Genomic DNA, 27,320 nt, shown 5'->3' on the forward strand with positions numbered 1-27,320 from the left:
TCTTTAAGATGGAGAAAATAATATGCTAATCTGAAGTGTGGTAAAATCAGAGTCAGAATAGAGATTTTATTTTCAAAAGAGTGGACAATGCAATATTTTCTTATCGCCATCAGTTATCTCCATTGTTAATATGTCATGCAAAAGACATGGATTAGTAAAACAAGGCAGTAGAACATGAATTTGGGAGTATTTCAATTCAGTGGAGCCCAGCACAGTGGATGTTTGCTCCTTGAGGGCAGGTAACATGTTCATTCCCTTTTGTATCTCCTATTCCACCCAAAGGGGTCAAGCATATACACACCAGTTACTCAACATGTGCTTAGATAAGTGGGAGAAATTGAAATTAATGATAAATATTTATGAGACATCTAATACTGTACTTAATTTTACTAGAACTCACACCAGGATGGCCAACAAGATTTTGACTAGGGTTATGTGAGTCTCTAGCACTGGTGTGTGGACACCCTCAAGTAAGGAAAAGTCCAGGGAGAGAGCCACTGGAGAGCAGAATAAAAATTATTCAAGTGGTCTTCTAGTTTGAGTGTGTATCAGAACCACCTGGAGGGATTCATAAAGCTCAGAGTGCTGGCCCTACCCCTGGGAGTTTCTGATTTGGTAGATTTGGAGTGGGCCCTGAGAATTTGCATTTCTAACAATTTCCCTCCCAGGTGATGCTGATGCTGCTAATCCAAGTATCCTACTTTGAGAACTTCTGAATTAGGGCTTGGAGAGCAGGCCCAGCTAAGGGGATCTGGGCAGGCTGCTTGCTCTGTGATCTGCACAGAGAAGGGGTGATTTCAGAGATTTCTGAGAACAGTACCTGGATAGTGTAACTAAGTGGACATCAGTATCGTTTAAGGGTCTTTCTTCCTCCTGATCAACAGGGACTGATGGCTACATTCTGGCAGGAAAAGGAGCGAATGGCTTCTAAAACTCAAATAAGAGTTAAAATCAGCTGACATAAATGAGACGGAAGATGGAATGCATGGAATTGACTTAGTAATAATACTTCCAGCTAAGTTAACCTAATATAGCAATGGAAGACCATGTACATATGTCTAAGCTAATTTATATATAGCTTATTCCTGAAAATATCCTTACACTGCAAGGAAAGTTTATGCCCTTTAGCTGGCTGTGCATATGTCAAAGTCAATGGGGAAGGTGGAGAAAGGGCAGCCCAAGGAGAGGGGGAAAGTCCATTCATTCTAGAGAAAGGATTTAGGAGAAAGGATGCCCACTCCCCACCCCTCACCCTTCCCACTCAGTCAGTGCTATCTCCCAGGTAAATACCCTCAGGAAGTTTCAAAATAGTGGCAACATCTTCAGCAATGAAGTATCATGGGGACACATTGCACCTTTTTGCAATATTGAAATGGAAACTACTTAAAATTTAGAACTGATTTCATGCACTTTGTTGTGCTCAGCTAATTAGGTTTCTTGCATTTTAAAACTTGAGTATGATTTTTTTTCATACTTATCTGTGTTTCTTCTGGATGAATTTTATATAAGGGAGTAATCACTTAGGACTTTGGGGGACATTGGCATTTATTTTCGTTACAGAATTTCATGGACTCGGGTGGATTTTCTCAATTTGCCAACAAAAAAGAATAGAGGTATTACATTAAAATGTGTCTCAATTGTCTACATTGAGCTGTGTCTCAAACAGTTGATATATTTTGGTAACCAAATGGTCAAATGCTGGTATGTAATTTAATTTCACTTTTGTTAATATGAAAATATTTTTAAAAACTGCTTAGTGATCCTTTCAAGGAAAAGCTCAGCTCATGTATAAAAAGCCCCATAAAAATGACTCCAGAGACCTTGGCTACACAGTCAGCGGTCAAATATTTCAATGCTTCGTTGCTCCCGCTCCTGTTACAGGTACATGTGACAGCGCTGCAGCTATGAGTGGAATTTTAAAGAGGAAGTTTGAAGAAATTGACGGCTCCTCACCCTGCTCCTCTGTGCGGGAATCAGATGATGAAGTTTCCAGCAGTGAAAGTGCTGACAGTGGGGACAGTGTCAATCCATCCACTTCTAATCATTTTCCCCGTGAGTACGGAAACCATACCTGAAGCTGATTCTCTGGTTCTACAGTGAAAATAATTGTCTCATCTTGGTCATTTTTTTTAACCTTTATTGCTATTTTTTTTTTAATAACTGATTTAAAAACAAAATATGATTAGGTAAAAGTGAAATGGTTTTGAAGCAACTCAGTGGGTTCCCTTACTTAGATCACTTTGGGCAGTGGATTATTTTGATCATGTTAACCAACTGATTCAATGAAAAAATGACATTTTATTATTTATTATCATTCCTTTTCCAAGGAAGCACCCTACTCTGGGAATAGATGAGGGAAGACAAGGCCAGGTATAAAAAATGTATCCTATTGTTGAAACAATATTCTGGGAGCAAAAATAAAAGGGTGTGTTTGGGAGAGGAAGCTCTACGTAATGATAAGAAAGCGCCCAGCCAGCCGCACATTAAGAAGAGATGCAAAGCAGCAGAGCTCTCCCAGTGAGCACGTCAGTGCAGTGTATACCTCCTCCCTTCTCATCCCTTTATTCTCTCATCCCCAAGGATGATATTTAAAGCCCACAAAGAAGAAAAAACCAGACGTATGCTTTCTCTTTGAGTCCTTTTTCTGCCACACTATAACATCAGCCCTTTCCTGTCAGGCAGGGAGTGGTGAGATTTGAAGGACTGGTGAGAAAAATACTTAAGATAATACAACCTACAAGCCAAAGGACACTGACTAGTAACAGCTACATAATCTTCTTGAATTTATGTTTCCAACAGGAAGATTTTAATATATCATGATATCATGATAGACAGATATCAAGTCGTAGTTTTTCCATTTTTCCAGTAAGTAGCTGATTTTATTAATACATGATTCCATAACATAGAATTTATTTTGGAAATGTGATAACCCAGAAAAGCAAAAGAATTAACCATATCTTTAAGAGGTAATAAGGAACTCAACAAAACTGTTGAAAATGAAAGAAATATGTTAAAATCAACAGCATTCCTTTAAGCAAGTAAAACTAATAGGAAATACAGTGAAGAGGCAATTACAAATATTATAGCAGAAAAAAAATCATCAGATCTTCAGGGACAAGGTCATTGTGTGATGATGATCTTCAATTACATTTACATATAGCATGATATGAAATAAGCTTGTGCTTTTGATTCAAAAGAAGAGAAATGTTTACCTATTTGGTCTTAATAGTGATAACAACAACAGCATCATTATCATGTAACGGAGTTTCCTGAGGATCAAACAGAGCAAGTGAGATAATACACATGAAAGAACTTTGTAAAATGTCAAGTTCTAAGCACGTTATATTTAAAATTATGATCAGAGCTAACGTTTATTGGAAACAGGCTATGCTCCAATAGCTTTATATATGTTATCCCTACTCTTTACAGCAATCCTGGAAGTGCTACTACCTTCAGATTACAGAGGAAATAACTGAGGCTCAGATAAGTTAAGCATCTTGCCCAAGATCACACAGGATTTGAGCCTAGATATATATATGTGTCCCACTCCAATAGCTTCACCTTTTCCATGATTTCGTTCTGACCCTTTGTTATTGGACATATCTGTTTTTTTTTTTTTTTTTTTTTGAGGAAGATTAGCCCTGAGCTAACTACTGCCAATCCTCCTCTTTTTGCTGAGGAAGACTGGCCCTGAGCTAACATCCATGCCCATCTTCCTCTACTTGATACGTGGGACGCCTACCACAGCATGGCTTTTTGCTAAGTGGTGCCACGTCCGCACCCAGGATCCAAACCAGCGAACCCCGGGCCGCCAAGAAGCGGAATGTGGGAACTTAACTGCTCGGCCACCTGGCCAGCCCTGGACATATCTTTAAAACGTTATTTATTGTGAGTTATAAAAGAAAACTTGAGGGGCCAGCCCGGTGACGCAGCAGTTAAGTTCGCACGTTCTGCTTTGGTGGCCCGGGGTTCGCCGGTTCGGATCCCAGGTGCAGACATGACACCGCTTGGCAAAAAGCCATGCTGTGGTAGACATCCCATGTATAAAGTAGAGGAAGATGGGCATGGATGTTAGCTCAGGGCCAGTCTTCCTCAGCAAAAAGGGGAAGATTGGCAGTGGTTAGCTCAGGGCTAATCTTCCTCAAAAAAATAAAGAAAAAAACTTGAATTAGTGAAGAGACAAGTTATGTTTCTGGATATAAAGATTAAGCTATTAAAGCTTTCCACATTAATTTATAAGTATAAGGGTATCATCTCAATAAAATGTTCAACTGGATTTCCTTGGAAGGTGATAGAATGATAAAGATCTATTTGGAAAAATAAGCTGATGATGATAAAGGGATATTTTTTAAAAGAAGCTATAAATGTTGAAAAGCCATTCCAGATATCAAATCATAAAAAATGATATAATTTAACTTTTTTGGTTCTGTACTAGATCTAGTAAAGTATAAAAAATCTCAACATGTTGTATATTAGAATTAATATGTATAATAGTAGAGCATATGGAACAATGGAAATGGGAGGAGAATTTAATGAATGGTTGGGGTATTAGCAAGTTTGAAAAGGAAGTAATTTAGATCCACATCTCCCAACATATGCTAAAATGCATTCCAGATGGATTAAACAGATAAATATCTATGTTTTTAAATCAAATCATGGGGGAACTTTCATATTTGTCAGACATTTGGTAGGACCATTATCTGAGCTTTGAAGTAACAGAAAAAAGTCACATTGCAAAATACTTAACATATTTAATAATATTAAAATATTAAACTTATCTGCTACCAAAAAAAAAACCAAAGCTCAAAGTAAAAGTAAAACAATCTATATTGGGAAAAAATATTTACAATTAGTATGGTATAGGGTTATTTTCCAGATAGAGTATAAAAAACACACATAGGGGCTGGCCCAGTGGCGCAGTGGTTAAGGTCGCACGTTCAGCTTCTCGGCGGCCCGGGGTTTGCCAGTTCGGATTCTGGGTGCGGACATGGCACTGCTTGGCACGCCATGCTGTGGTAGGCATCCTACATATAAAGTAGAGGAAGATGGGCACGGATGTTAGCTCAGGGCCAGGCTTCCTCAGCAAAAAGAGGAGGACTGGCAGTAGTTAGCTCAGGGCTAATCTTCCTCCAAAAACAAAAAAAAAACCACACACGTAAATTTTTGAGATAAATACTAAGACACACAACTCTAGAGATAATCTACATAATAGGAAATATGATTAACAAATATTTCAAAGTATTTAAGAACAATAGTAATAGTAATGCAGATTAAACAATACTTATGAGATTTCGTTAGTATGAAATCATAGAAGTTTCATCTCCATGAAATTAGTGCTCCTTCCTCCAATAAAAAATACGAATACCTAAGGGGTGGTGAAGGTCACAGTGCAAATCGTAGGTACCTACATTGCTATCAATGGCAGTCAAATTTAGAAAATACTTTAGAAATATAAGAGCCATGATAATATTCCTATTTGTAAGTCTGTACTTCAGAGAATTTATCTGAAGGGGGAAACATCAAAAACAATGGGGAAACTGTGTAAATAAAAATGCTGGTGCTTGACGGTAGTGCCAAAAACAGGGCTTGGGGCAGACAAGAGGAAGGTAACATTTCTAAGCGGGGAAATGATCCGTTAAGTTATGGTAACTTACACAATTAATTTATTTTCTTGATAGTTATGAAGACTTTATGGCAATATGTAAAGTGCTTATGAGATCATGTTAAGAAAAGCAGAACACAAAATTTTACCTGTACTGTCAGGGAAAGTCTAGAATGCATGAGGGCGAAGAATGGTCAAGTGCCCTAAAAACTGAAAATGATTTCATTTGTTGAGGTATTAGAATGAAGGATGAGCATTCATATTTATTAATTTTTATTTATTTTTATTTTTGTTAGTACTATATGTATCCTACAACAAATAAATTTTAAATTTAAACTAAAATAACTATTGTTTAGATTGTGCTTATATATGCAAACAGCAGATTGAATGGCATGACCAGCTAAACTATGCAATATTTCAGCCAACTAAGACTTTTCTATGAGTTATGTCCAACAGAAATTATTTTTCCCATTGAAGAAAATACACATATTGTATGACATTGAGAAGTTATTGGAATGTTTCAGCTCATCTTTTATCATCAGTGGTAATTGACAATGGATAGTTTATTAAATCAATGATTTAAGTTTGTATTAAATGAAATCTGGCAGAGATTTTTGATGATTTTTAAAGATAATTAAATGATTGATTTAATAAAAAGTGCCCTTTTTATTTAATAGTCTGCTTAGCTCACCATATTCACGTTAGGGAAAGGGAGAAAAAGTGGGAGGAAAAAATAAGGAATCAAAAGACAAAATTTCTACCTAGAATATTTACTGTATACAAGATCTGAGCATGTTAACCAATGTGAGAGGAATAGTTGAAAGGGTTTCTTGATTCCAGAAATGTTTTTCAGATTATTTGCTAGTCCAAAAATTGACACACAAATTTTTAGAAAATGTTTTATTGATTTTTCTATCTAGATTAAAGTATGTACTTCTCTACCATGGTATTATCTGCATGTGAATCTATGGACTTAAACTTTTGGCAGTGTTATTATTGATTAATCTTATTTCTTTAATATGTTTTTCTGCTTTCAAAAATAAAAATTACTGCCTATCTTAGAGTGAAGAAGGATTTTCGATGACTGTCAAATTTGTGTAACATTAGGAAACCAAATTTCGTTTTACATTGAGATTTTTTAAAATATGGCTATTTAAATCTCACTCATCATGAGCTCATCTTTCAAATTTAAAATACCCCATATACTCAGTGCTTTATGAGCACTAACATATTGTGTAACATAACATTTTGTTATCATTACAAATATAGAAATTGATAAGATTTTTTGGTACATGTCAGCAGCGATGGTAGTAGAAAATTCCACGCTATTCTAAGGTTTATGTAAAAATATTCCATTTGTAGCACATCACATTATGAAATGAAAAGCTTCAAAATATAGATCAGTAAAGGCATTATGCCTTTTTTCTTGGACTTCTGAGTTTTGCTAGGCAACTAGCATGCTTACCAGCAATCCACCAAGGTCATATCTTGTACTTACTTTGAGATAGAAGCAGCTGGATTCTGTGTTGCTGTGGAATGCTTTGTTTTATCAAATCCCTGTGGCTCTATAGCCAATGAGCCTGTACTTGAGCACTGTCAAAAGGAAAGCTACAGAGAAGCTAGAGAGGAATGATTTTTTTCGGCCCTCTCAAGGTTCTTGGCACTTCACACGAGTAATGAGAAGCTGCGTGATGAAACATCCTCCCAGAAGGAACACATTATTTTTCTTGAAACAGAGTGTTTCCACAAATAAATATACAGCATTTAGGAAGTGAAAATATAAAGAGGTAAAAGCATAGATACTTGAAATTGCACGTGAAAGCAGGTAGTGGATGTCTTACATAGGGATGAGATTTTCTAATTTACAAAACACTTTCATATTCTTGAGTTCATTTGATATCCAAAATTGTTATGTGATTAGGAGCCATTATTGTACCCATTTTATAAAAGTAGAGATTAATATTCAGAGGTGTATTCACAATTTACCCAAGAGCTGAGGTTAAGATCTATGGTCCCTCCCTCCTTTCTCCTTTCTCCCTTCATTCCCTTTTCTCTCTGAATACACAGGGGCATAAATATGCTACCGTGTGCACCCAAATCAGAGCCTTTCTCCAGTGTCAGTTCCCTCCCACTGACTGCACATTTCATAATGGGATTAGAGATGAAGAATCAATAGAAAACAAATTTTGACATGAAACTTTGTACTGGAAGTATAATTCAATATATCTATTCTCTTTAACAAGCAGTTAAAATATGTTGAGGATTTAGATTCAGTTTCAACAAATTTAGTGTATCTTATGTTACAGACTCTGTGGTAGGTGCTTTCAGACATGTCAAAATGACAGACTACAAGTACTAAATACAACTTGGAGATACAGTGACAGATTGTTTACCCAGCATTGTGGTATTAATGTGAGAACTTACTATAGCAAAGACAAATGTAACAGGCTACCTCTGAATCCATGATTTTTTAAACAACAGAGGAGTCTTCAGGCAGAAACTGAACATGGAAATTTCAGGGGAAGTCTTTGATTGAGCAAAGGTGGGATCACATGATCCTCAAACGCTCTTTTCTACTCTGTGATAATACAATTCTAAGAACAAGGATCAAAATAGCATCTTAAGTCAGAGGCCAAGGCCAAGGCCAAGTAGGAGAAGATAAGTAGCGTAGGTCAAAACACTTCTGAAAAGCTATTATAAAAGCTACTATTATTATTAAATTAAGAGATCCCCAGCCTCTCTGCATCCCCTAATGTTGGAAAAGAACCAATTAGCCCGGGCTTGTTGGATCAAACCTGGAACCAGTTGTAGATCTACTATATTAGGTCATGTTTGTACTGAACACGAACACCAGACAGGGAGCAGTTGAATCATTAGGTGGTAAGTTTAGTTTGTTGGAGATATGGGAACTATGAGTGAAGGAAGATAGATATGAGCTAGTGGTCCATTTAGAAAATACTCACTTGATTGTACTGTAAAGCCCATTAACTGATACAATGGAATTGTTTCCAGAGCATTTCATCTGAGAGATCCAAGACAATGAATCAGAAACAGTTAACCATTGATGCTTCCTCTGACCTTACTTAGATCATCCTTGAGGCTGAAATGTTTTCTCTGCCTCCCAACCTCAGTAAAGTTCTATACCTGCTACAAGGTTCATAGCAAATATTTCCTCCTCCGTGGAAACTTTACCAAGTCTCTCATTCTACTCATGCTCTTTGCCTGAGTCTCCTGGTGTTTTACTAACATTCAAAACTCTGGCAATGCTTTTCTATCTTGCTTCTATCCCAGTATTTTCCACTAAACCATGATGTCGGTAGCCATGTGATGGCTCATTGAACCATTAGCCTCATATTTCCTTGACCACCTCTGTCCTGGAGTCTTCACTTCTATTCTGCTCATGTTCTTTCCCTCCACTCCATTTAGCTGCTTATGTCACAGCCTCACTCAGAATATTTTTACAAATAGAACAGCTCTACTTCAGACATACCAAATTTCACTGTTCCAAACTCAGACCACAACCCCTTTTGCTTCCACTTCCTTCCTCCTCCTACCCACTTTTTACATCATCCTCTTGTTTTCCCCAACATAGCACCCATCACTTGTCTTTACGTATCTTTCCACCCTTTACCATTTGCTCCATTATTTCAGGTGTTTTTGTTTTTTTAGAGGCCAGGACTCAACCATTTTCCTCCCCTATCCTTCACTCCATATTCCCTTTTTATTCAGAACATCTGAAAACTTTAAAATAGTTTTGGAGAAAATGACAGAACTGTGTCTTTTCAAACTCGGCTGCCCGTGATTGCCACACAACCATCCTACTTGGACACTGTCCAGTTGATTTGATTGTCTCTTCCATGTCAAAGCACTGAGTGTTTATCAGACTCTTCAAGTCACTCCCCTTCCTACCTCATATACAGCAGGTCTCCTTGCCTTCTCATCTTTCATATTTATCCTTATCCGCATGTCCTTACCTTCCACCTTTAAGCAGGGCACTCAAAACGAGGTTTGAAGGAATGTGTGTAAGCTTATTAAAGGCAGGAACTAGGTCTTTGTATGCTGAGCATCTAGTAAGCATTCAATAAATATCTGCATAAATGGATGAATGAATGGACCTTATTAAGCATTTACTATTTGCCATTCACTGCACTAGTACTAGGAGCTGGAAATATAAAAGTAAGTGACACATGATCCAGTTTCTGTAGAAACTTACAGTCCAACAGCGCTTTAGCACTTCGCCAATACTTACCGTATTCTGTTTTACATTGGAGCTATTTGTGCACACACCTTATCTCTTCTGGAGATTTATAGAGCTTAAGCATGTATTCTCAGTACTCAGACTAGTACTGGTTCAATTACTGTTAAATTCTTGATAAATAACACTTAGCTTTGTAAAGATTGTCTTTTTTTAGTACAACTAAACCATATAAAGTAAAAAAAAAAATGAAGATGCTTTTATTGTAGGACTTCATAATGGCATGGACATTAGTGGAAATAAATACCAATTTACAAGCTAACTCTGTCATTCATGATCTTGATGGATGTCATTATGATATATCAGAATCCTGATTTATCAGTTTTTGAATCTGAATACATGTAATGGTGGACTGTGTTTTAAATAGGGTCCCACTGTAATTACGTATTCCTAACATGTAGCTTTCCGTTTTCATTTGCTTATATATAGCTTTCCCAGGCAGAAACATCACTGTTTAATTGGATGCTGTACAGCTATTTATGCAGTAGCTGTATAACACACTTGAGGAAATCCAAGTTGCTTTCACCTTCACCATCCTTCGAATCAGCTAGAAAAAGAAGACATTACCAAGTCAGATCACTAACATTATATAAGTACAGTTCATTTAGTTATTTGGTTTGGTTGAAATTCAGGATCAGAACCTTACATTTAGCCTTAATAAATGGCAACTTATTAGATTTAGGTCTTCATTTCAGCCTACTGAGATTTTTTAAATTCTGTTTTTGTCTTCTTATTTGCTTTTTCTCCCTCAGTCATGTGTTTATAAATATGTCTCAAATCTGTCCACTTATCTCCATTTGCATTGTACCGCACAAGTCCATATGACCTTCATCTCTCTCCTGGACTGCTGCAGGGGCCTTCCAGCGGCTCTCTCTGCTGCTTCTCAGGTCAGAGCTCAGCCTCTTCTCTGCACAGGAGTGTAATTGATCACATCACTTTCCTACTGAAATCCTTAAGTTGCTTTCAGTTGTACTCATTACTGTGGCCTCCAAAACCCTGTACAGCCCCATATGATAGAGCTTTTGCTCCCCTCCCAACATCCTCTCCTGTCTTCCCTCCATCTCCAAACTCCAGCCGCACTGACCTTTACTCAGTTCTTTGAACATAACAAACATTTCTCTCCCTAAGGTCCTGCCTGGAACAGTCTTCCCATGACTGAGCCTTTATATTTCATGTTTCAGCTTAAAATATCAGCTCTCTAGTATAGTGTCCCTGATCACCCCATCCAAGGCATGCAGGTCCACGCTCCTCATCTCTTAGAGATATGTATGGAAAAATTTACAGGAAATGTTTTCTTACAGAAATTTACAGAAAATCGTTTACAGGAGAAATGATAGATATCTTGGGGTTGCTTTCACATAATGCAGAAAAAAAGAGAGAAAGATGAAGTGAGATTGAAAAAAAGTTGAAACTTGGGGTTTACTGTGCTACTCCCCACATTTTTATGTAATTAAATGTTTAATTTAATACATTAAAAAATATGTGTAGGTCCAACTTATTCCAAAATTTCTGTGCAAGGGTCAAGGGCTTAAAAACTGATCAAGTACACTTTTGAAAAAGAATAAGGAAAGGGGAGAGTGTGCTTACTCTAACATATTTCAATACTTAAATTGCTATGCTAGTTCAAACACAGAATTAGCTCAGACAGACTGCACGTGAACAAATAGAGAGCTTAGAAACAGACCCACGTTTAAATAGCAACTTGGTATGTGACAGAGGAGACATTGAAAATGAGTTGGGAAAGGAAGGACTGTTCTAACAAATGTCCTTTTAACAACTGGCCAGCCACCTTGAAAAAGATAAAATTAGACCTTACTTCATACCATACATTAAAATAATATCCTAATGAACTAAATAACTAAATGTAAAAAAAATCAAAACTGCAAAATTTGTAGAAAGAATACAGGAAAATATCTTTATGTCAGGGTATGATGCAAAAGCACAAATCATAAGAAAATATGATATATTTGATTACATTAAATTAAACTCATGTGTATGACCAAATATGCCATTAAGAAAGTGAAAAGATGAACTACAGAGTGGAAGAAGATATTTGCAGTTCCTTAACTGACAAGGAATTTGTGTTTGAATATGAAGAGAACTCGTACAAAAATAAGGGAGAACTAATGCAATAAAAAATAGCCATAGAGGGGCTGGCCCCGTGGCCGAGTGGTTAAGTTCGCGCACTCCGCTGCAGGCGGCCCAGTGTTTCGTCAGTTCGAATCCTGGGCGCGGACATGGCACTGCTCATCAGACCACGCTGAGGCAGCGTCCCTCATGCCACAACTAGAAGGACCCACAACGAAGAACATACAACTATGTACCGGGGGGCTTTGGGGAGAAAAAGGAAAAAATAAAATCTTTAAAAAAAAAAAAAATAGCCATAGAATACGAACAGATAATACACGGAGTAAAAAGGCTAATACAATTATGAGCAGATGTGCAATTCTGTTAAGAATTAGGGAAATTAAAATTGAGAGGAGACGCGTTTCACACATGTCATATCATCAGATTGACAAAATTTTAGAGTTTGACAGTGTCTTGTATTGACAAGCACGTGCTGAAGCAGGAGCTCTCATAATGTTGGCATGGCACTGAACCATCAGATGGTTCGATCTCCTAGGAAACTAGTAGTGAAAAGTTAAAAGAAAGACTAATTATCCATCAGTATAGGATTGGCTAAGCTGTGGTTTGTTCGTATAATGATAAAACGGATAACAGATTGAACTGAATAGCCGAGTCTACGTGTATATACTGTTGAGTGAGATATGCAAGTTGCGAGACTACAGTGTGATGGCCCTTACATAATTAAAACACACTGAACAATACCATATTTTATGGAAGTAAAATATGCATAAGAATAGGCGGAGGGTGCTTTAGCTGTACTTTCTCACTTTTATTTATTTTTATTCATTTTTTAATTATAAAAGGAGTAATCTGAAGTAGATATGGCAAAATATTAACATCCATTAAATATGGGTAGTCAGTACATGTTATTTTCTGGAAGTCTGAAATATTTTGTAATTTTTAACAAGTTTCGCATACCTTTCACTCGGGATGAAGGTCTGTGGGGCACCTCCACCATCCTCATCCCCATTGTTTCTTTCTCAGCACTCTTTTTTTCTCTTCATAGTACGTAATATAATTTTCAACTATTTGTTTATCTGTTTATGGTATATCTTCCATACCTGTTTTGTTTACCATTGTATTCCTAATAAGGAAAGGCAGAAGAGCCCTGTAGCACGTTAGAAACTTCTAGGCCAAATTTGGTCGTTGAGTAGAACTAAATTTAAGATATTCATTCAGAGCCTTCATCTTGTCCACAGTGTTAGCCAAATGACATTGTCAAATGTTTTCCTGAAATCCTCTCACACACCTTTTTTGCCTATGTCCAAAAATGTAGGAAGCCATATCTTCACCAGGTGTTAGGCTCTAGGCTCTCCAGTGACATTTAGAAAAATCACCCCTGGAAATTGCTTCTTGTGCTTATAAAATACACAATACATTGTTACACTATATATACAGTAAGTCTTACATAAGCTTATTTTTCCCCCTATGATGTTAAAAGAGAATATTGTTTCTTCAGCTGATCATCGGTGAAGTGGTCGCTTGTGTTTGGGAGCTATTGTGAAAGAAAATAAGTTTGCCATGATTTTTCTTCCCCTAGTGCATCAGTTGAATTTATGAGAACAGGACTGTACTGCAAATTCGTTCAGTTTGTTGTCATTGAAAAAGCCACAACTTAGGAGAAAGGAGATCTTCACTCTAGTTTTAGTTCTGTTACAAGGAGCTCTGGGGTTAAATCATTTAACCTGTCTTGTCATTTGGAAAATGTGAGAATAGATTGATTTTCAAATTATAACTTGCATAAGATTGAGGTAATCCTTCTTCCCTCCAAATATATATGCCTCTTATAGTCCTTTTTGCTTGGGTTATGTATAATATCATATTTGAGGATATCTTTGTGTTTTCAACGTGTCTGCTTGTATATTATTAGTGTACCTCTATGTGAGTCCAATAGACTTTCCCACTTGGTGCTTTTAGCTTATAAATTCCATACCAAAATAATGAAAATCAGGTGAATTATTTTCATTGATTTTGGGGAGGGATATCTTGATTAAATAAATAATGCACTCAAAGTATAGTATATTGGAACTGTAAAAAAAAAAGTTTAATAATATAGGAATGAGTAAAATAAATAATGATGGTTGGAGTAAGAAGTTGTGTTTGTTGGTCTATTGACAGTGAAAAATTGGAGAAATAAATAGAATATTCATGTACTCAATAATTTTAAAAAATTATCTTTAAAGCTGTCTTTAGCTGAAATGTGTACGTGTTCACTGTGGAACATCTCATTACCACAAAGGAATATTCTAACTGAAAATTTCTAAAGAAAATCACAAAAGAATGAATAAATAAAAGGAATGATTTATCTGGAACATTTTTTAAATGCACAGTCATTTGATATCATGAAATTTTATTTATAAAACTAAATATCTACATTTGTCTCATTTATGTGCTAATAGTGTTTTACTGTTAGTGAGGTCAACCCTACTTGTCAACAGAATGTACAGGCATTTAGGCAGTATATTTTAAGAGGCTATATTTACCCTAAAATATCTTCTACCACATGACTGAAATTCCCACCATTAATGTAATCCCTTTGGGATGACTATTAAAATCCACATATAGGTGGCAGTCCATCTGGTAGTTAAAAATGTAATGTCTGGACCCAGATTGCCTAGATTCTCATCAAAGGCTGTCTACTCAGAGGCAAGTAATGGAATAGCTCTGATGTTTGGTTTCCTCGTCCAGAAATACTGATAAAAAAATAGTACCTACATTCTAAGTTTGATGGTGGCTTAAGTGAGAAAATACAGGCAAAATGCTTTGCATTGTACTTCATATTTAGTAATTGCCCCAAAGTGTTAGCTATGGTGATGATGATGATGACGTTTCTAATGAGGAACAAGGCAAATTTTATTAACAGCTATTCTGGAAAACTACTTATACAGAGAGTAGGTCTCCAGAGGAAAGAGACATGTGATAGCTATGTTTTTGGTAGAGTGGAGAAAGAAGCTGGAAAAGATTAGGGATGCAAATCCAGATATCGTCAGATCCAGGCAAGTCTTATAACTGTGAGAAAGTAGCCAGGCATATGACAAGAGGGCATGGTGGGACTAGAGCACACCTTCCTAGAAGGCTTCATAGTGAAGAGTAATAATAATAATCAACCTATCTAACCCGATGAAATTCTTCTTGAGGCTATATTCAGTTTAACTACCTGTTTAACAAGTAGCAAACTACCTGTTTGCTACTGCTGGTCTAGGGGATAGGACATTATTCAGGGGACATCATGAAATTCAACCACAGCAGCTGTAGAAATAAGAATTTCCAGAGTATACTCTTTCCAATCTTGCCGGCATTAGTCCTAAAATCTCATCAGGGTGCAGAATAATAATTGTAGCAGTAATAAGTGGCATTTATTTAACTTGCATTAAACATTCAATGCAAGGGACTGCTTTACATTTTACATGCATTGTCTTACTTAATTAGCACAACCTATGAAGCAGCTGATGCTGAATTTAAGCAGTTGCCAAGAATCACAAAGCTAATAAGTAGTGGGGCCAGCTTTTGACCTTACATCAGTTTGATTCTGGATCCTCTACTTTTATACCATTATATTATATTGTTTCCCATAATTATTGTTGAAAGCAGCATTATCAATCTTTCTCATTCTAGCGTCACTTTTCAGACTTCTGTAAACATCTCCTAAGAGTTTGCATCCAATTCAGAAAATATAGTCGTCTACTGCTAATTAATAAAATAGTGCATACATTCCATTTTAAATGAGAGAAGCTCAGTAAATATTACATGAGTTGAATTCTAAGTGAATAAGCTGTATTTACTTACTAACTCCTTCATGTGTTGGTATCATAAACTTTTGTATTTAAATGCCGTGGCTGGGGGGCCGGCCTGGTGGCCGAGTGGTTAAGTTCGTGCACTCTGCTTCCATGGCCCAGGGTTTCGCCGGTTCCAATCTTGGGCGCGGACATGGCACCGCTCATCAAGCCATGGTGAGGCAGCATCCCACATGCTACAACTAGAAGGACCCACAACTGAAAATACACAACTATGTACCGGGGGGCTTTGGGGAGAAAAAAGGAAAAATAAAATCTTTAAAAAACAAAAAATGCCATGGCTGATAATCAGAACTTCGTCCTCTTAGATTTTTCTGAAGCTAAACCACTTCGTCTTTTTCTGAGTGGTATATTCTTTTCAGAGCAAAAGAAGCAGGGAAGAATTGCTGACATTGTTATGACTAAGGGAGTAAGACTGGGCATTGTGGCACCTTCCAGCCAGGCCCACTTCCCTGCAGGAAGTGCTTCAGAGCTACAGAGAAGGGGTGTCTTGGCAGCCACCTCCCTTTGATTGACCACATCAGGCTTTAAAAATATCCGTAGGCTCATTAGCATCAGCCATTTACAGAGCTCTCTTATAGACCATCTTAATGGAAACGTGAGAGCTTTTATGAGTGCACTCCCAGATAGGATTTATGGGAAATAGTCATAGCAAGCGTTTGATGTCTTTTGGACTTATTCTCCCTAGCTCTAGGCACAATCTGAACATCAACAAAGTGTGACTTTTGTGTAAATACCACAACAGAGAAACAAGTGTTGGCACAGGTATTTCTGGAAATTTTTCTTTGGCATTTATCAAGGACAATTTACTAGAAGAAATGGATAGTAATTTGAGTCTTAAAAGTCAAAGAGAGGGAGGCGGGAGGGAGAGAGAAGAGAATGCAGTCAATAGACTGAAATGTATACTTATATATTCAGAATATGGGATTAGCAAAGGAAAAGGAGTAGCAAGAAAAGCATTGCAGGGTGGAGGCCCGTGCTTGGCTCAGGCACACAGCACAGACAGCAAGCAAATGGGTATAAATAAGAATATGCATTATGAAATGAATCGCTGCTGTTCCAGTTAGCATCTCCTAGTTGCTGGTTAAGAGACAGAATCAGAAATTGTAATTTCATAAGAAGAGGGGGTTTCTTTTCTAATGGTTAAAGAAATGTGAGATTTTAAAAAGTGATGTTTACTGCTACACTTTACATGCGTTAACTCATTTAATTCTCACAGCAATCCTAGGAAATGGGTATTACTTTTAATCCTGATTTTACAGATGATGAAACTGGAGTTCAAAGAAGTTTAGTGACTTTTGCAAGGTCCTACTGTTAGTAAGTGGCAGAACCAGATTCAAACTCTGGCCAGCCTCATTCCAGTGTTTGAATTCTTAACCATATGCCTTTCTATGAAAGCCTCAGAGGACCTGCTCAATGAAACCTTTTTCTTTTCTGATATGCAGTTCATAATCTAGGCTTGATTTTAACACTGGCAAAAATCTAAGTGGGTGTGATTTAATTTTCTAACTATAAAATCATCAAATGATTTAATTAAAGTCTTAATTGTACAGCTCTTGTTTGTCTTGCCTAAAAAGTAAAAACACCTATAATTTAACATACTTGCTTTTGCTTTTAACTCTTTTTATAAATATTACCTCTATACTATTTAGATAATATTTACAAAACCACAAGATGCTTGCCAAAGTATTAAATGCTATGCCATATGCAAAGATTTTTTAAACATTATTTTTATGGTTATTCTTGGTAATCAATTAGTTCTCCGAGTTTCAAAATAGTATTTTGTATAGAGTAGCAAAGTCACTTGCCTTAATTCCTGAATAATAGACCTATGCATGTGTGGAGGAGCGTGTATAGGAGTACTGTCTGACCTGCGTTCATTTTTCCAAAAGTTTAAGGACTTTTGGATGAATGGGTGAAAATATCAGTTATAACCGTCAAAACAGTGAAATTCTAAAAATATTGTTTTACCCATATCTGATAGTTCTTTTACTTTCGCCTGTATGTTTATTTAGTACTTTGAGTCATTCTCATAAAAAATTATATTAACTTAATTCATCAGCCATAGTTGGGGTATTTACACCATGGAAACTGGCCAACACCACACATCAGGGCTATCAATTTATAGTTTTGTAGATTGTGTAGACTCAAGAGCAATGAAAAAAATGTGAATAACACAAATTAAACTTAAAGTTATATCATTTTTGTCGCTTTTACATTATGCATAAATATTCTTCTAGTAGTCAAAAATTATTATTCTACCTAGCAAAGAAGTCATTCACGTCATTGAGGAATGAGTGAAGTTTCAACGTTTCGATGTTTCATTTTTCTTTCACTTGTTTACTTAAATGAAAGTGTCAACTAATGTTCATGTCCAAACTATACTCATCTGTCAATTGCAACAAGAAGTTGGCAAAGGATATAAAAATTAGGCAAAAATCATTAACAGTTGATTCTGTGAGAATCACTTGATTAAATGGAATTACTATAAAGAGCATTTCTATTTTATTATTATTTGTAAATCATGGGCTATGCATTCTTTATATAAATAAAATTTGTAGTAAACGTATGTGTTTTTGTGCGGAGCCAGTTAAACGTTTACCAGAATACTACTGGATTAGCTCTAAGATTATTTTTAAACCCACAAGTTTTTTGTGTTTTTAGAGTTTTCTGCACTTTTATTTTTTCGAATGCCCTGGGCATAAAATTTTAGTGTTTAACTGATAAAATGATATCTGCTTAATTTTCATAAATATTAACTCATTGCAAATTCTTAAAACTTTAAGAATTTGGGGAAAAAAAGAATTACATGCCATTCACTACAATGAAATGAAAAAAGAATTTGGGTGATGATTTGTAGATATTTTTTATTTAAATATTTAAAAGAAAATAATCCATGGGCCAGCCCTGTGGCTGACTGGTCAAGTTCCCGCGCTCCGCTTTGGCGGCCCAGGGTTTCACTGGTTTGGATCCTGGGCGCGGACATGGCACTGCTCGTCAGGCCATGCTGAGGTGGCGTCCCACATGCCACAACCAGAAGGACCCACAACTTAAATATACAACTATGTACTGGGGGTATTTGGGGAGGGGAAAAAAAAAAAGAAGATTGACAACAGTTGTTAGCTCAGGTGCCAATGTTTAAAATAATAATAATAATAATCCAGCTTTTCTCTTATGTTCCTCAACTATTTCGAAGCTTTTTTTCTGTAAGCTTTTGTACGATTTGTGGTCAGTTAGCTCAGTTAGTAGGATCTGAGTGTGAACATCAGGCTCAGCCCCAGACTGACTGCTGGATCCGCCGCATCCTCCTCCATTGGCGCAGGCTAGCTCTAATCAGGATCTGATGGCTACGCTGTCCGTTCTTCCAAGCTGCAGGAACTGGCTAGAGGACAAGTAACTAAATGAAAAACATACTTCAAAGCATGTGGTGTTCCGTGATCTGTGTACACTGATCATAGTCACACACAGCCTACCAAGAAAAATATTCCATCTCTGACTTTTCAACACAGTAGTGACAGGTCTTTTGCTGTGCTGTCTTCAAGCAGCTGCTTGAAAAACTATGAGTGTTTTTTCTCCCCTCTTGGAAACTGAAGTATATTATCTTATTAATGTGGCTGTCATTGTCATTAACATCAGCTAATATTTACTAACACCTGGATAGTACTGTCATTTAATTGAACTCTATGAAATTCACAAAATTAGACACCCTTGCTATTGTGGAGCAGTAGTAGCAGGAAGACCATATGACCCAAGAACTAAACAAATGGCCATTTACACCGATTACACCATTTCATATAATCGTACAGCCAGCATCAGGAAATCTTTGCTATGCATTCACCTCTTCCCCCATCCACAGCCAAACATAGCAAATTATATATGTGGAAGGATTATGGACTACTGGAAATAATAGCCTTCACAAGGATGAGGATTGCTCTGGGGTGAATGAGAGAGGGTTTATTAGGAGAACCAAATTTTGAGTTGGACTTAAAGAATGATTGGGTAATGTGTTAAAGGTTGGAAAAAGAAGTACAGAGCAGGATTATGCTGGATTATCCTTATGAATGCTGTGATTTATGTGGTGTGAGTTTAGGAGGCATTCAAAAGTGCTGTAACATGTCAGGAACACATTCCATTTCATTTAGACCCACCCTTCCCATTCTTATGGTTAATATTAGAGCTTTAGAGTCATAAAGCTGTCAGTCACACCCAAGGTACTGTGAGTGACTTTGTTTCTAATAGAAGGTACATGGAACCCCAGTAGTCTGCATATCTGAATTATAGAATAATCCACAATTCAAGAAAAAGAGCAACAAAAAAGCAACTGAAGACAAATCTCTTCTAATTTATGAGTTTACCTAAAATTGTTCCTAGAAGAATGCAAAGTAGATGAGGGATTTACTATAGGAAAATCTCTTCTTCTATGTCCTAATTTTCCATTTATTGAGTTGTGAAATTAAAAATCACAGGGTATTTTTTCTTCTTACCTAAACTCTTTTTGAGTCAAATTCACACAATCTGAAGATTACAGCTATGGAATCACATTGGCTCTTTTTGCTACCACAAAATATTTTGCTTACATCGGTGAGCCTAGGGAACAAAGGGCGCTTCTTGGTGAGTTGAGTGGTTAGGGGCCATGTGTGATTCCCCCCCACCCCATACTGTACCTCATAGCTGCTGGCAAAATCAATCAAGAGGGACTATGTCTTTTTAGATCAGTTATGAAGTTCTACACACACAATGTCAAGCATTATCAAAAAGAAGAGTTGGTGGCTCAGGAATTCTTGCCTGATGTCCTGGAGTTCATTCGCTCGCAAATATCCTAATATAGGTCATTTTGACCTGGGGTATTTCTCTGCTAGCTCAATCAGATAAAGATACTGAATCGCTTATACAACCACCTAAGTCAGAAGCACTTAGGAATTCCAAGGATAAAGAGTTTAAAGAGTTTTCAAACTTACTAGTGAAGTCATTCATTTAATTATTAATTAGGCTAAACTTATTACTCTGGTTGGAGGAACAGACTGTTAGTAAGAGTAAGGCTTAGAAATCAAAGCAAAATTCTCAGATGGAGGACATATATCTGAAATGGGCACCCAAAGGAAATACGTTTTTCTTCTCCTATTTTTAGGGATTTACATACCACATGAGCAAAAATATTTAATTGCAAAATGTTTTTAAAATTATAATTAAAAGTGGCTTTGTAGTTAATACTTATTACATGGTTTTCTAAAAATGTTACAGGATAAAGCATATAAGAACTTTAAATTTTTATAGTTTTTCTTTTTGATTAATTTGATTCAGCTGGAGCTTATGTCTGTATAAACCTTCCAAAAAGTATCGAAGTTACTTGATCATCTACTCTTCAAAAAAAGGAAAAAAAAAAAATAGAATGAAACATGGTCTATAATGTGAATAAGTATTTTTAATTTCCCATTTTTGGGGAAATCTATGCAAATGCTGTTAAGTTAAATAAAACATATTCACTTAAAATAATTACAAGTTCAAAGTTGCTTTTTCCCCATGTATTTCCCAACTAAAAGATAATGTGGGAAATGGTAATTTTGAGATTAAAAGGGAGCCTCAGTCTTGAAAAGATTGAAAAATCATTGCTCTAGATACTAAAATACGACTTAATCAGGAATAAAGATATGTCCGATGGGGTTGATAGGGTAGACCATTCAGCACTTATTAGTGTCTCATAAATGTCTATCACTTCCAAATGGATTACTTTATTCAAATCAACACTACATAAATGTTTATTTTGTTTAAGAATTGTGTAGAAGGTTAATAAAGCAGAAAAGCTTTTATTTGAATATTGCCATAGAATTTGTGAAATATTGCAAGCACACCCTTGATAAATTGAGATGCACTTTCCATTATATTCTCTAATGTAAACCCATAGTGGGTAGTGTTAATATTGGTAGCCCATAAATGCAACCGCTGATAGCTTACATTTGGTGTTTATAAGGTGCCCCCTCATTCAATGGATGCTCATGTATTTTCATAGATGAAGTTTATCTGAAGGATATTATATTATAATTATTTTCTGCAACCAAAATGTCAAAGTTGCCTATGGATTAAATTGCCTCAAGCTTTTTTTACCATCCATATCCTCCAATATTATCTTCTCTTTCATATATGTGTGTGTGTGTGATATATACATGTATGATATGTTTAATATATGTTTAAATATATATATATATATGATGATCAGTTCTTTAGCTAACCTCTTTCTACTCTGCTTTTCTTCAGATTTTCCCTTTAGGAGAGAAATGACTACCACATAGGTAACCTTGTTTGTCTTACCTTTTCTTAATTTCTTTCCCCATTGTAAAAGAGCATAAGACTATGATCACCTTATGATACATCTTAAGCTAACAATCAGAAGCAAAACTAAACAAATACGAGTCCTTGGGAAGCAGTCTTGGATCACTGCAGTCCTGGGTGTTACGCTGAATCTTGTCCGGCCACAGCTGTTGTTGGCCGCTTTTACTGCAGGCCTCCTACCAAACTATTATTATTTGTGTTCTGCTTGCCTCTTTTGATCCTTTTTTTTGAAATACGATTGATGCCAATTCTAGCTTTCTTTTCTGGCTTTTCATCTCACTTTCCTCCCAGAAGGCACAATTTTCCTCAAGTATTCTTTCATTTGATATGCTGAGATCGAAGACACAAAGAAAGAAAACATGGTCTGGCCCTCAAGGAACTCCCAGTTTTACTGATGGGAAAAGAAGAGGCAAACAGTTTTCAGTAAAGCATAAAATGAGTCAGTAGAATAAGGAAAAATGTGTGAAGCAGCACAGAGGCAGAATGTTACTGTTTAAAGGGCTATGGACCAAGAAAGTCTTTCAGATGAGGGGATGTTTGAGCTGTTTTATTTTTATTTCATTGCAAATAATATTTCTGTATTCAAGAGAATTTTGTACAAGGTCACATCATTGTCCCTATCTTTTCTTGTTCTTGATATAGTCTGTACCGTTGAAAAAAAATGAATATTTTAAACAGTCTCACCAAATTTTTGTCATCATACCTGTGTGTGCACGTACACACACATATATGCACATGCATACACTTCACACACCTGCTTTATCTTGCTTCTCCTGTTGCCTATTCTCACTTATTCCCTGCCTCTTGTTATTTTGACTTCCCACTTGATATTCCTACCTGTGTGTGCTGTTGAATGTTTCTACAGATGAGAGTGTTTATTTTGCTCTTCAGGTCTTCAGCTTTACCACTTAGAGAATTTTCTTCAGATCATTTAACACGTTCCCCTACTCTTACAAATCTTGAAAGGCAGGCAGAACTGCCCTCTTTGGCTGGTCTTTCTGTTCTACTTTGAAACATCTCCTTTCTAATAGGCTTCTTACTATATTTCTGCCATATTTTCCACATTAACAAAGTAATTTCTAAAGTTACTGTGGCAATCAGAAAAGAGTATGTCTCAAATTGAATTCAAAAAGTTCTTCCTTGCAAATAAATATTTTTAATTCTAGGAGCCCATTTCCCTTCTTTCGTAGGTATGTTTTCCGCCATGTTATTATTCAGTTGAGCCTCCCTAATTCTCACTTGGCTTTATAGATCTCCTGATGGGTTAGTTCTGGGTCTGTACATTTTGTAAGAGTCAAAATATGTCCTTTTAGAAAACAATATATTAAAGAGAAGCATACATTTAAATACTTTTTTCTTTGGTATGCTTGCATTGGGTTGGCTGCTATAACAATAACAATAGCTTTAGTTGCATTATAGAATATAATTTATGCTTAAGCTGATTATGTAGCTTAAACAAAATGGAGGTTTATTTCTCCCTAAACTTAGGGGTCTATCATAAGCAGCCCACGGCTGAAAGCAGCTCCTCCACTTTGGGAACTCAGGTTATTTCTATCCTGTTGATCTACCATACTTAACACACAATTTCCATCTTGTGTTTAAGGCTGGCTTTTGGTCTCCTGCCACTATGTTCAATTCCTGCCAGTAGGTAGAGAGTAAGAAAGAAATGGGGGAAAAGACACTTCTTTTAAAAACAAGACTAAGAAGTTGCACGTACTATTTTTACTCATACTCATTGGTCAAAATCTAGTCACTTCATGACCCCACTTAACTGCCACAGGGGCTAGCTGACCAGCTTAAAATGATATCATAGAGAAGGCAGGATGTTGGAGAAAAAACTGCCAGTCAACACTCATACAGCCCACTTCCTTCTCCTCCAGCCCAGACCTCTTGTCTTTAAATCCATTTGTACTTCACCTTTCTGAAGAGTCTCCATACCAGGCCTTTTGATACTGTCAGGCCTTTGTACTACATTTACCATTATTGGTCATTTGATTTCCCTACACAGCAGAGTCTTCAGCCATAAGATGTTTTGATGGTGGGCAGTCACTGATTGTCGCTTTCCCTCCCTCCTGAATTCCCACTTCTGAGACTTGGAGTCTGCTTCTAAGTGGCTGTTGTCTAGGCATTTTGTCTCCTGCCGTTACTTTTTCTTTTTTCCCTTCTCTTTTAGAGCAACCTCAAGTGAGTTGACTCTTTCTCATCTCCTCTTCACAAAAGCAACTGTCCCCTTGTCTGGCTTTTCCCTGGCTTCTTTTGTCACAGCTGCACAGGAAGTCTTCAGCTTCCTTTTTCCATCCTTCTCCAGCTTCCTCTTGCCCCCAAATCCCTACAAACAATAACAAGAGTCTCAGCCATCCTGCACTGTTACTCCACCTTAGTTACCTTGTGCCCTCTTTCTTCCTGGGCCCTAAAGAAGATTCAAGAAAACCATCCTGAAATTTTGGAGGGAAAGAAGGAAAATAGTCCTTATTTTCCACAATTTTGGCTTTTAAATAAAGGAATTTTATTAAGCAAATATTTTTGTTTATTGTAAGTGTTTCTAGATATATTCAGAAGTTAAAGGGTAAAATAATCTTTATCAAAACACAGGCCCAGCTTTTGGATTCTGAATATATGTGTTGTGCCCCACCCTGGTTCCGTGGGACCTCCTGAGGGAAGGAACAAAGGCGTCTGTGCCTGTTCTGTAATCACCACAGAGGGCTTCCCATCAAGCCAGTCCTTTCTTCTTCCTGAAATGTTCTCCAAAGTCAGTCTTTTTTTTTCGCCTTTGATGTAAGCTCACAGTTTCCTCACTTTCAGGGACTTAAATTACTACAAACGTTCTGTGGGTTCAACCATTTTTTTCTCCTGGTATTTTTTTCATTGAGATGAAATTCACATGAAATAAAATGTACATTTTTAAAGTGTACGATTCAATGTAGGATATATTTTTAACATCTAACCCTGATTTTCTTCATTTTATCATGAAAGATCAAGACACATGTTTCATTATTATATTTTTAATAAAAATGTATATATTTGAGGTCTACAGTGTGATGTTTGATATACATATACGTAGTAAAATGATTACTACAGTCAAGATAATTAACGTATCCATCTCCTCACATAGTTGTGTGTATGTGTGTGTGGTGAGAGGACCTGAAATCTACTTCTCTTAGTAAATTTCCAGTCTGCAATATAGTATTATTAACTAGAGTCATCATGCTGTACATTAGCTCTCTAGACTTATTCACCTTACATAACTGCAACTTTGTAAGTGTTTGTTCATTTTGAGGGACCGTGGTACCTAGGGAGTCCCTTGCTGGCTGGCTGCTGTCATCCATTGTTAAAATGGTGCCTCATAAATTTCCTCTTAGAGGTCATCCCTCTTCACAAAAGCTGCCTGGGTTTTCTTCTCTTAACCAAGAAGCCGTCCGTTCATCCTCCAGCCCTCAGGAAAGTCAAATACACTGAAGTTCTCGCCTTTCCTTCCCCTGCCTCTCCCTCTTTCCACCGCCTTCCTAACACCTCTTTCCTTTATTTATTTTGTCGACCTCAGTAGTGTCACCTTCCCTTCTCCAAGAATCACTTAGGTGCCAGATGTTATACTTGTTAATCTCCGCAACCCAGCAAGGTAGATATTCTCATCTTACAAAAAGGACACAGGCATAGAGAGTTACACAGCCTGAAGAAGGTGGGAAACTCACTACTGGCTGAGCCAGGATTGAAATCCCTTCTGACTCTGAAGCCGATGCTATGTCACACTGCCCTTCAGACGTATTTGAAATGTTTGTAGAGAGGTCATACAGAATAATTGAAACAATGTGACAGTCCAAAAGATCCAGTTTCAAATCCCGACTCCATCACTTTGGTTGTGTCCTAGGCAAATCACTGAACTTCCAAGTTAATTTTCTCAACTGCAGAATGGGGCCAGTGAGCCATTCTTTCATTCAGTAAAGATTTACCGGGGCTGGCCCAGTGGCGCAGCGGCTAAGTGCACGCGTTCTGCTTCGCCGGCCTGGGGTTCGCTGGTTTGGATCCCGGGTGCGGACATGGCACTGCTCAGCCAGCCATGCTGCGGCAGGCGTCCCACATATAAAGTAGAGGAAGATGGGCATGGATGTTAGCTCAGGGCCAGTCTTCCTCAGCAAAAAGAGAAGGATTGGCAGTAGTTAGCTCAGGGCTAATCTTCCTCAAAAAAAAAAAAAAGATTTACCAAGCACCTCCTATGTGCCAGCCACAGCTCTAGGCATTTAGGGTGTGGCAGTGAATAAGAGTGACACCACACTGCTCTCTAGGAACCAAGATTTTAGTGGGGAGACAGGTAACAAATATATACATCATGTAGTTGTAAGTGCTCTAAGAAAAATAAAACAAGAAAGAGAGAAGGTGAAAGAAAGGAGGGTAAGAAATGGCTTTTCCAAGAAGGTGAAACTTAAGCAGAGTCTTGAAGTAATTAAGGGAGAGAGCCATATGGATATCTGGGATAAGAATATTCCAGGCAAGAGGAAAAGTGCAAAGACCCAAGGCTGAATTTAATAATAACTAACTCAAAAGCTTGTAACGATTAAGTTAATTCTTACAGTATATGTGGATCAGTGTATTTCAGGTACATAAACGTTTTCTTTCCCCTTGCAAAGTTTCTGCGTATTACTAACACTCAATATTTCCTTGTCCAAAGCATATATGAGAGCTGAACATACCTGAAACTGATTCTTTTGCCTCATTCCTGTGGCATACAGTTTCTTTCACCACCCTCCAAACAAGTCAGCCCGGGGTGCCTGCCGCTGCCACCTTCGTGTTCTGCCACCACTCTCTCTGCCTTGCACCCAGTGGCCAAGTGGCTTCACTGCAGTGTGGACCAATCTCTCCCACAGGTGGAAGCTCTCGATTCTTCCATGCTTTTTAATATAAGAATAAAGTGACTTATATTCGTCTCCAAACCAGAGAAAATCCCCACTCCTGCCCCTAGCTTTCCCCTTCCTCAGTTACATCCCGTTTCCCCATGAACACGATGAGCAGATTCTCTTTTCCTTTCTCTAGTTGCACTTCCTTCACCATTGTGTTGCCTGTGTCACTGGCCTCCTTCTTTCTTGCATGATACTCGTTGCTTCTGGCTTTGTGCTTTTGTGCTCTTTAGAAAAGGTTAGTTCCTCATGACTTCCTTTGGACTCCCTCACCTCCTCTTTCACTGTTCTCTCTTAGCCCCTGCTAGTTATCTCAGATCTTTACT

At 37.2% G+C, this 27,320-nt stretch overlaps 1 protein-coding gene across 5 annotated transcripts in view; it reads left to right on the forward strand.

The window, feature by feature from the left end:
- CSRNP3 (cysteine and serine rich nuclear protein 3) overlaps window positions 1–27,320 on the forward strand; it is a 186,045-nt gene that overhangs the window by 112,559 nt on the left and 46,166 nt on the right. For all 5 annotated transcript variants that reach the window (XM_070581507.1, XM_070581508.1, XM_070581509.1 and 2 more), the window contains one exon: window positions 1,882–2,052. In XM_070581507.1, the coding sequence (XP_070437608.1) occupies window positions 1,882–2,052 (171 nt within the window). The remainder of the gene's footprint in view (window positions 1–1,881; window positions 2,053–27,320) is intronic.

This window comes from Equus przewalskii, chromosome 17 (genome assembly GCF_037783145.1).
Source record: "Equus przewalskii isolate Varuska chromosome 17, EquPr2, whole genome shotgun sequence".
Taxonomy (NCBI): Eukaryota; Metazoa; Chordata; class Mammalia; order Perissodactyla; family Equidae; genus Equus; species Equus przewalskii.